This window comes from Macrotis lagotis, chromosome 2 (genome assembly GCF_037893015.1).
Source record: "Macrotis lagotis isolate mMagLag1 chromosome 2, bilby.v1.9.chrom.fasta, whole genome shotgun sequence".
Classification (NCBI taxonomy): Eukaryota; Metazoa; Chordata; class Mammalia; order Peramelemorphia; family Peramelidae; genus Macrotis; species Macrotis lagotis.
In genome coordinates, this window is record NC_133659.1 from 216,318,567 (window position 1) to 216,330,374 (window position 11,808).

At 32.2% G+C, this 11,808-nt stretch overlaps 1 protein-coding gene across 8 annotated transcripts in view; it reads right to left on the reverse strand.

Annotated features, from left to right (window-relative positions):
- CEP112 (centrosomal protein 112) overlaps positions 1-11,808 on the reverse strand; it is a 644,230-nt gene that overhangs the window by 607,745 nt on the left and 24,677 nt on the right. For 6 of the 8 annotated variants that reach the window (XM_074224743.1, XM_074224738.1, XM_074224737.1 and 3 more), the window contains 2 exons: positions 11,206-11,396; positions 9,690-9,868 (listed from right to left, as the gene is read on the reverse strand). In XM_074224743.1, coding sequence (XP_074080844.1) covers positions 9,690-9,868; positions 11,206-11,396 — 370 coding nt within the window. Of the gene's footprint in view, positions 1-9,689; positions 9,869-11,205; positions 11,397-11,730; position 11,808 lie in introns of all 8 variants that reach the window. The other 2 variants (XM_074224740.1, XM_074224744.1) reach the window with 2 other exon arrangements.

Sequence of the window (11,808 nt, forward strand, 5' to 3'; positions counted from 1 at the left end):
ATAACTAATTCAAGAATAGCTTAGCTGACTAAATATTCCTTCATTTTTTGTGACTATTTAAATGGAATTTAAACAAATCTAAACAAAAGAACAATGTTTGAAAAATAAGTTTTTCTAGAAATGTGTTTGTATTGAAGGAAGTAAGCTAATGTGATGTATTTTTTTTTCCATTGGAGGAAATGTGTTCCAATTTAGTAAGATTTAAAATTCACTCTACTTGGGATTTTTAGAGTAGGAGTTATGTTCATTTAACAGTCTTCTGAATAATTATCAATGTTTAATAACTCAAACTATGAAACTTTTGAGCTTTTTTTGAGAAATAAAAGTTGCATTAAAATTTTTTATCATGAATAGCAGTTAAAAAACAATAAAATTGATAAATCTCTGATCAATTTGATTAAAAAAAGAAAACCAAATTGCTAGTATCATAAATGAAAAAGGTGAACTCACTACCAATGAGGAGGAAATTAAAGTAACAATTCAAAATTATTTTGCCCAACTCTATGCCAATAAATTTGACAATCTAAGTGAAATGGATGAATATTTACAAAATTATGAGTTGCCCAGGTTAAATGAAGAAGAGATTAAATACCTAAACAACCTTATCTCAGAGAAAGAAATTCAAGAAGCTATCATTTAACTGCCTAAGAAAAAATCTCCAGGGCCTGATGGATTCCCAAGTGAATTCTACCAAACATGTAAGGAACAATTGGTTCCAATTCTATATATAAACTCTTTAGAAAAATAGAGAAAGACGGAACGCTGCCTAACTCTTTCTATGAAACCAATATGGTACTGATACCTAAATGAAGAAGAGTTAAAACAGAGAAAGAAAATTATAGACCTATCTCCCTGATGAATATAGATGCAAAAATCTTAAATAAAATCTTGGCAAAATGGTTACAACAAGTTATCACTGGAATAATACATTTTGACCAAGCAGGATTCATCCCAGGAATGCAGGGTTGGTTCAATATTAGGAAAATTGTTAGCATAATCATATCAACAACAAACCTGTCAGAAAGTATATGATCATATCAATACATGCTGAAAAAGCTTATGACAAAATACAGCATCCATTCCTACTAAAAGCACTAGACAGTGTAGGAATAAATGGACTGTTCCTCAGAATAGTTAGCAGTATCTATCCGAAACCAACAACAACCATTATAATTCAATGGGGAAAGGCTAGAGGCATTCCCAATAACACCACAGGTGAAACAAGGATGCCCATTATCACCACTACTATTCAATATCGTATTAGAAATGTTAGCTTTAGCAATTAGAGAAGAACAACAAACTGAAGGAATTAGAATTGGGAAGGAAGAGACAAAACTCTTACTCTTTGCAGATGACATGATGGTCTACCTAGAGAATCCCAAGAAATCAACCAAAAAACTACTGGAAACAATTAGCAACTTTAGCAAAGTTGCAGGATATAAAATAAACCCTCATAAATCCTCAACACTTCTAGCAGGAAGAGCTAGAAAGAGAAATCCCATTCAAAGTAACCTCAAACAATATAAAATACCTGGGAGTCTATTTGCCAAGGCAGACTCAGAAACTTTTTGAAAACAATTATAAAACACTTCTCAAACAAATTAAATCAGAATTAAATAACTGGGCAAACATCAACTGCTCATGGATAGGTAGAGCTAATATAAGAAAAATGACAATTCTACCAAAACTAAACTACCTGTTTAGTGCCCTACCAATCAAAATTCCAAAAATTACTTTAATGAGTTAGAAAAAGTTGTAAGAAAATTCATATGGAGAAATAAAAAGTCAAGAATTTCCAGGGATTTAATTAAAAAAGCACAAAAGAAAAAAGTACAAAAGAAGGGGGCTTAGCCCTACACAATCTAAAATTATATTATAAAGCATCAGTCATCAAAACTGTCTGGTATAAAACCAAAGAGTCCAGCTATTGGGATAAAAACTCTCTCTTTGATAAAAATTGCAAGCCAGTATAGAAGAAACATAGTTTAGACCAACACCTCACACCCTATACCAAGATAAGATCCAAATGGATACAGGATTTAGACATAAAATAACAATACTGTAAGAAAATTACAAGATCAAGGACTAGTTTACCTATCAGATCTATGGAAAGGGAAGCAGTTTATGACTAAGGAAGAGATGGAGAACATCACTAAAAACAAACTAGATGATTTCGATTACATTAAATTAAAAAGCTTTGGCACAGACAAAACCACTATAACCAAGATCAAAAGAAATGTAGTAAACTGGGAAACAATCTTTACAACTAATGTTTCTGACAAAGGACTCCTTTCTAAACATACAGAAAACTGATTCATATTTTAAAAAAAAGTCATTCCCCAATTGACAAATGGTCAAAGGATATGCAAAGGCAATTTATAGATGAGATCAAAGCAATCCAAAGCCATGTGAAAAATTGCTCTAAATCATTAATTATTAGAGAAATGCAAATTAAAGCTTCTCTGAGGTACTACCTTACACCTCTCAGACTGGCCGATATGACTAGAAAGGATAATGATCATTGTTGGAAGGGTTGTGGGAAATCTGGGAAAGTATTACATTCCTGGTGGAACTGTGAACTCATCCAAACTTTCTGGAGAGCAATTTGGAACTACACTCAAAGGGCAACAAAAATGTGCATACCCTTTGATCCTGCAATACCACTACTGGGTCTATACCCTGAAGAGATGAAGAAAAAGGGTAAAAACATCACTTGTACAAAAATATTCATAGCAGTCCTGTTTTTGGTGGCAAAGAACTGGAAATCAAGTAAATGTCCTTCAATTGGGGAATGGCTTAGCAAACTGTGGTATATGTATGTCATGGAACACTTGTTCTATTAGAAACCAGGAGAGATGGGAATTCAGGGAAGCCTGGAGGGTTTTGCATGAATTGATGCTGAGTGAGATGAGCAGTACCAGAAAAACACTGTACATCCTAACAGCAGCATGGGGGCAATGATCAACCTTGATGGACTCACTCATTCCATCAGTGCAACAATTGGGGCAATTTTGGGCTGTCTGTAATGGAGAATACCATCTGTATCCAGATAAAGACATGTGGTGTTTGAATGAAGTCCAAGGACTATTTCCTTCAATTTAGAAAAAAAAATTATTGTCTGATCTTGCCATCTCTTATACTTTATGTTTCTTCCTTAAGGTTATGATTTCTCTCTCATCACACTCAATTTGAATCAATGTACAACATGGAAATAATGTAAAGACTGACAAATTGCTTTCTGAGGGAAGTGGGGGGGAGGGAAGTAAGATTAGGGGAAAAATTGTAAAACTCAAAATTTTTCATTAAAAAAAGAAAAAAAAAAGAAAACCATGACTCCCAACCAGATAATACCCCCTAGAGAGACAATGGGGCATTGAAAAGGGCTTTTACTTCAGGGAGACATATGAGAGGGTCATCAAAAATAATGTGCAAGTCCCTTAAGGCAATTTAACCCACTCTCCTGTTCAACTGGAGGCCAAGTTCATTATCTATTCATAGTGACTGTCTAACATAAATGACCCAATAGACTAATTTTCTGGGTTACCTACCTATCATGGCCAAGAAAATAGGCATTCTTCAATGTATCATTTTTCCCCCACGCTGAACTATTAGATCAAACTCAAAGTGATTATAAATCTCTTATCTGGAGAATCTGGAAAACCTTACCATCTAAAAAGCATTCCTATTCAATTTGCACTATTCACTGGACTGTCTCCATAAGGATGAGAAATAACTTTGTTAAGTATATATTTCTTTCTTCAAGACTTACTTGATTTTAATCATCAGAGGCTTGCTAAATAACATAATGTTGTACCTCTTAAGGAATGTTGCATGATTTTGACATATGCACAGAAGCTATCTTATTAACAAAAACCCAAAACTATCATTTTATTCTACTGAATAAAAAGTATTTTGGGTTATTTTTTAAAATAAACTAACACTAAGAACAGTAGGACCTTGGATACTATAGAGTTTTAGTAAATGTTGTGACTACAAAGATATAGTTGGCTGCATAATGGCATGTGAAAAATCTATCTGTTCTCATACTTTGATCAAATATTCCTTCAATGCATGTCTTTAGTCTAATAAAATGTTGGTGATGATGGTAACAATACTAATTAATTAATTAATTAATTTGCCTTCGGTCAGGATTCTTTGGTTCTTTCACTTCTTTCAGACACATTGCTAACTGAGCCTTGATGCTCTTAATGTCATTCCGAGATCAGCTCAATTCCATGAATTTTCTACCTCCTTTCTAGCAGCCTTTCCTTCGGGTGCCCTGCAAAGAACTAAAACTAAGAGAGTATCCATCAACTGAAGAATGGCTGAAAAAATTATCATATATGAAGGTAATGGAATACTTCTATGTTATAAGAGACAGTTTCAGAGAAACCCAAGAAGACTTGTAGGAACTGATGCAGAGTGAAATAAGTAGAAGCAGAATCAAAAGAATAATTTATACTATAAAATCAATACTGTGAAAATAAACAATTATTAAAGACTTAAAAACTCTGATCAATACAATGATTTCACAGGACTAATGACAAAAAAGGCAATTAATATCCAGGAAAACATTTTTATTTTTTAATTTAAGTACAATTGTCATTTTTATTATATTATCTTGGCCTATCCATGAACACTTAATATGTGTCCAGTTATTTAAATCTGCTTTTATTTGTGTGAGAAGTGTTTTATAGTTATTTTTACTTATATTTATTTTTATTTTTGTACAAATGATGTTTTTTAAACATTACTAAAATATTCTTGTTCAAGAGAAAACACAATGCCCCACCCCCCCAAAAGATATAGACCCTTATGAGCAATAAAGTAAAGGAAAGAGAAAAAAATTAAAATTAAAATTAAAAAATAATAGGGGGAGCTAGGTGGCTCACTGGACAGAGCACTGGCCCTGGAGTCAGAGCACCTGAGCCCAAATCCAGCCCCAGACATCCAACAATACCCCAACTGTGTGACCCTGGGCAAGATATTATTCCTGCTCTCCCTTCTTTGCAGTCTAGTTCTTTTATATTATCTTTCCTCATGAGCACAAGCTTCTTGAAGGTAAGTACAGTATTTTTATTCCCCTTGTCTTTACTAAGCTTTAACTATCTATAAAAATGTAGTAGCTCTTGAATAGACCTCTTCTACAAAAATAAGAATTAGACTATTATTCTCATTTTTACTTTCTTTTGTACCACTCCTATTTTTCATGTAGGACATGAGTACTTGAGAGGTTAGGGTGTAAATATTGCAAAATCCACTGTCAGTGATGAAAAAAAACCAGTTCATGGCATCATAGTTTTAAAGATAGAAAGAACTTCATAGATCACTGAGTCCAACTTCTTCCTTTATCAATAAAAAAGCATAGTCTAGAAAAATTAAAATTTGAAATTTGAAAAATTAAAAGTTGAAAAATTAAAGATTTAAATTAGGATCCTTCTGTATAATACTCCTTCCATTATACTTTTGTTTATGGATAAAAATTTTTTATAGATCCTTTCTTCTTTTTCACTTTTCATCTATTGTCTTTTTAGAATCATCCTGTAATACCCTCAGACGATTTTGCTAAGTTTGAGTACCTTGCTAATCACTCTGCAAATTCCATTCATTCTTGATGGGGTTTTTGCCTTTTTTTAGATTTTGGCAAGGCAAATGGGGTTAAGTGGCTTGCCCAAGGCCACACAGCTAGGTAATTATTAAGTGTCTGAGACAGAATTTGAACCCAGGTACTCCTGACTCCAGGGCTGGTGCTTTATCCACTGCACCACTAAGCTGCCCCCCCCCCACTCTTGATGTTTTATGAGACAAGAATGCTCATAATTTTGTAGTCTTTTCTTTCATAAAACCTTACAAAGATGGAGAATACCATCTATATCCAGAGAAAGAATTGTGTAGTTTAAACAAAGCCCAAAGAATATTACCTTTAATTAAAATAACTTATATTATTATGTAATTTTGCTATCTGTTATACCTCTTTTTTTTCCCTTAAGGATATTATTTCTCTCTCATCACAGTCAGCTTAGATCACTGTATACCATGGAAACAACGTAAAGATTAACAGACTGCCTTCTGTGGGGGATAGGGAGAAAGAAGTGAGATTAGATTAGGGGAAAAAAATTGTAAAATTCAAAATAAATAAATAATTTTTTTAAAATGTAAAAAAACCATACAAGTTGATATTCTGTGTACAATATATTCCACTTTATACTTAGCAAAGCAATCAAATATTTTCTGGCAGACAATATCCAGGAGTTTTACTTTTACAGTTAGGAGCATTAATTTATACCAGTTATATTTCCTTAAGAAATGATGGTAGTCATGGAAATAATGTAAAGACTGGCAAATTGCCTTCTGTAGGGGGTGGGGAGAGGGAAGTAAGAAGGAAAAATTGTAAAACCGAAAATAAATAAAATCTTTTAAAAAAAAAAGAAATGATGGTAGTCTGTTAATATCTATTCTTTCATCCATTTCTAATTTAATTCACCTCAACAGATTGTTTAAACAAAGCTCAGTGGACAGAGCACTGGCCCTGGAGTCAGAGCACCTGAGTCCAAATCCAGCCCCAGACATCCAACAATCCCCTAACTGTGTGACCCTGGGCAAGATATTATTCCTGCTCTCCCTTCTTTGCTGTCTAGTTCTTTTATATTATCTTTCCTCATGAGTGCAAGCTTATATCTCAATAGTAGGGGCAGCTAGGCAGCGCAGTGGATAGAGTACCGGCCCTGGAGTCAGGAGTACCTGAGTTCATATCCGGCCTCAGACACTAAATTAATTACCTGGCTGTGTGGCCTTGGGCAAGTCACTTAACCCCATTGCCTTGCCAAAAAAAAAAACCTTTAAAAATATTATATACAGTGAAGGGGGAGTAAGATTGGAGGGAAAATTGTAAAACAAATAAAATCTTTCATAAAGAAAAATAGTATATACATAGCTATAATCTCATTTTATACTTCTGGCTTGATACAGATTTTGCTTTCTGTTCTAAACAACTGGTGGTTTAACAGTGTTCCACATCATTAAAAAAAATGGCTCTTCTCTGTTAAGTTTTCATATAATAAGCAGTTTTCATTTGTAAAATAGTTCCCATCACATTCATGCCTCCTAATTTTCCTCAAAATGTTGGTAAGTGAGCATGAGATTTTATATCATTTGGAAGCCCCTGACTTCTCTCATTTATTCATGAACTATAATTCCTAACATTTTTCACCATGCTTTCTTTATCACCCTTTGCATAGACATCACCAAATATAAAGATTTATGCTGATTTAATTTAGAAAATCTTATCAAGTTCTTTGTATATTTACTTCCTGATTTTATTACAACAGATTTTGATACTTAAACTGCAATTATTTTTATAATAGTTGCAAAGGCTTATCATGAGGACTGAAATAATACAAGGCAAAGTATTCCATAATATGATGGCTTTCATTGTTTTTGGATGCACAATAAAATCAACTCCATCAACTACTTTATTTGTCTCTACAAGGAAAGTCCTGTGAGGCATTCTTTCATTTTGATTCAATTTCTCTTTTAGCAAGTATGTTGAGAAGATGGATCACTTCCTGTAGGTTTTATCCATATTTTTCATTAGACAATGATTTTAAATTTTAACTATCAACACTGTGTTAAAGTGCCAAGACCTTCAAATTTATTATCATACTTTATACTTAAATTTATATTTAGCCACTAATGGCTAATAGTGAAAAGGATTCTAAAGCACAAAAGATTTGCCACAACAATGCCAATAAGTTCTCTGAACAAGGTTTCCAACTGGTTCCTTATTACCATGATACTTGTCAATGTCAGTTTGATAGGTTATCAGAATAAACCTGTGGATAAGATCACAATATCCTAAAAATGACTATAAAAACACTTTTCTCCAGCTGTCATGTGATCTGTGAACTTCTAGAATAATAAATGCAATTCTTTGGAATTTTTATGATTTTTAACCATTGTATAATAACAAGTTCTCAACAGAAAAAAATTTTCTTCCAGAACAAAAAGAGAAGTACATATGTATATACATATAAATATGTATTTTAAATGAAAATAATTTGAAGAATGTGTATTAAAGTCTGAAATGTCTTGCCTGTATGGAAGAGATACAAAACTGGGGATCAGAGAAGAGGAATATTAAAACATCAAAACTTGCAGGTAAATGAGAATCAAACGACCCTAATACCATAATTGAAATAACTAGATCATTCAGCTAATAGCTGTAGAATCAAGATTTCTTGCCTATAGTATCCTAGAAATATAACAGATACAAAGGTCTCCTTTACTACTATTTTTGCCATTATCTGGATCTCTAATAACTTGCTAAACCGTTCTCTGTAGTCCTATAGTCCACGAGATTATGTCACTGATTTGCTTTGATATAGAAGCATTACAAAATGCGTCTTTACCTTTCTGTTAGAACAGTCTATTATAGCAGCCGCTATAAGGGAAGGATTATGGTTTTATAGCTACTTATAATTCCCCAGAAACTCCTTGAAAAAGTATATATGAATTCTAAATCTTCCCTATTTATTTGCAATTCTAATCCATTAAAGTCAAGTCAACAAGAACTTATTAAGGATATTCTATGCCAAGCCCTATACCAAGTACTGAGGATAGCAACCTTCATTGATGAAAAAAAAAACAACTCCTTATTCTCACAGTCTAATGAAAGCAAAAATTGGATAAACTGGAGATAACCTCAGAAATAAAGTATAACAAAGACTTCTTGCAGAAGGTGAAACTTTAGCTTAGACTTCAAGGAAGCAAACACAAAATGATAAAGAGTTTTAGATCTGGAGTAGGAAACCAGTGAAAATCCCTAGAGCAGAGATTGTGAATGGATCATGTATGAAAAGCAAAAAGGTGGCCAGTGTCACGGGATCACAGATTTTATGGAAGAGGAATAAGATGAAAGAAAATTGGAAAGGTAGAAAGAGGTCAAGCTATGAAGGGTTTTAAAAGGCAAACAGAACAATTTATTTTTGATCCTGGCAGTGAAAGGAAGCCATTAGAGTTTATCAAATCGGGGTAGGAAATGACATGGCCGAACTTTCAAGTAAGGAAGATCAATTTGACAACTAAATGGAGGGCAGTCTAAAGAAGGGAGAGACCTGAGGCAGGGAAACCAATCAGAAGGAAATTTCAATATTCCAGGCAAGAGGTAATGAGGTCCTGCACCAGAGTAAAAGTTAGACAGTGCTTGATAAATTAATAAATCTGATCAATCTAATAACTAAACACATTGCAAAGTGACTAATTCATTTCTTTTAGTAGCTGTTCTGTGAAACAGGGGATTATGCCTCATTGAAGGTTTTCAAATAGAGGTTGGATAACCATTTGCCAGGGATTTTATTTTATAAATTGGGCTGGATGGTGCCTAATGTGCCCTTTTTAAAACTCTGAGATCTTTCTTGTTATGTAGGAAAACAAAATCATTTATTGAAAGATACAAAAAATTATTTCTGGTAAAGGAATATATTTGCATAAATGTGAACATGAGTGTATATATATGTAATCAATAAGCATACACTATAAAATAAAGTATAATCAGAAAGATGATAAACTGGAAATGACATTAGCATTTACTCCAACCCCTTTAAGTTATACATAATGCATTAGGAACTAACTAAAGAGGCAGTTTAAAAAAAAGGGTGTCAGAACTAAAAAATTTTATTTTTATGACATACCTGTGTGAGTGCATAAATGCTGGTGACTGTATAAATGTAGCATCTTCATCAGATGAAAGTTTCCATGATTCACTTGATCCATATTCACTTGGCCTCAATTCACTCTTTACCCAATCAGGTAATTCCTCTGGATTCGAATATTTTGCTCTTGCTAAATTTGGCTCATCAAAATAGATGGACTATTAAAAAAAAAAAAGATTTTTTTTAAATTTAAAAATGTACTCTCATGATTCAATCAGTTACCATTTCCACTAGTTTTCAGGCTTAACAAACTTCCTTGAAAAATTTATTTAATTTTCAAATTTATACAATATTCAACATTCAGCTTAAAAAATGAAACCAAGAAGTATATGAAAGACCTCTACCTCAAAGTCCAAAGTCTTATTGACATTAAAATATCAAGGCAATTTATTGAATAATCACATTTATTTCCTTTTCTAACTATCACACTACATATATATATATATATACATTTATTGCTCCAAAATTATTGATGTTAACTTAATTTTTCATAACAATTTCATTGAAAAGAAATGTTGACATCTCATCCAATCTATAGCAAATCAACATATAAAATTTCACTTTTAACTTTTTTAAGGAATTTTATACCAAATGTATCAAACTTTACCAACAGTCAAGAATTTTAAGATCCCCATTAAGAAATGTTAAAAATAACATGATGAATTTGTTCCTTACAGTCATTGTCATCACTCAGCATTCTAGGTACTCAGGTACTCAAATTCTACAACTTCCCAACTAGTTAGGGAACAACCACCAACAAGATGATGCATTTCCTGCCCAAGGAAAATAAAACTGCCTGACAATATAGCACTTCTAACACTGCAGAGCCCATATTTTCCTACAGAAACAACTACTGCAATATCATGGAATTTTGAGTCTCCTGGTATTTCATATTACAAAGTTGAGTGAAAAATTAGAAGTGATATGCTTTTGAAAGTTGATTTATTAAATAAAATTATTTGTTTAATATACTAGGTTTTGAAAAAAATTTCTTAGATTTTTATAACACTGAATTCTATCCAAGAAAAATCACCTGTTCATTATAGACAAAAAATTAAAGTTGTGAAATAGTTAAGAAGCCCTCTCTCAGGTAGACTGTTACAACTAAACCACAATCATCCTGCAAAATTAATTTCTAAAATCTCTTTTCTCTTTAAAGGAAAAAAAAATGAAGAGCAGCACAGGCAAATTTATGTTTTGAACTCTCAAATATTTACATATATATAAATAATACATGTGCATTCCAACAATAAGTTAGACAAAAGACACAAAAGTAGAGAAAGAAAAAAAATCTCCAGATTAAATGTCTAGACCAGATTTTTACTTCATTTTCTAAAAGAAAACAATAAAGTTCTACATAACCTGATTCAATAATTATGCCATTTTGTTTTTATTTTACCAAAATTCAGTTTAGAATACTCTCTACAAAAGAAATGATGTAATAGCAATCCCTTCTAAAGAAACAACATAAACATCATATTTGAATGATACCTACCATATAAGATGGTAAAATTTTCAATGTCCCTGGTTCAGGTCGGTATGTAAAAGGACCTTCTAAAATTCCTCGTTTAAGCATATGTATTAATAGTTTTGCATACAGGTTTCGATTCTTCCTACCCATTATTCCTGTTCCTGCTCCTGAAGGTTCACATAATTTTTTAATCCAAAGTGCACACCTCTGTCGCTCTAGAAAAATACAACACTTATTGCTACTATATTTTCCAGAAAATAAAATTGGCATTACAAAAATACACTGAACAGAATTTTGCCTGGACTTCTTGCTTTTGTACTTGTCATTTTTTTGTTATTCATGTCATTTTTGTACATGTATTTTGCCCTTAAAAAGGTACTTAAATAAACTTTTAACCGAACTGTCTTTTTCCATAAATGGAACTTTGTTCACTATTTTAAAATTTTTTACTAAAAAAATTTTTCAGAAAAAAAGAAATTTGGGAATATATATATATATATATATATATATATATATATAATTTTTGAAAGTGAAAGTTAATGTAAGAACCTCTCTAAAAATAGGGAAATAAATCCATTTCAATAGTTGTACTGTAGAAATCCTTCTGTAAATCCGTTTGTACAAATC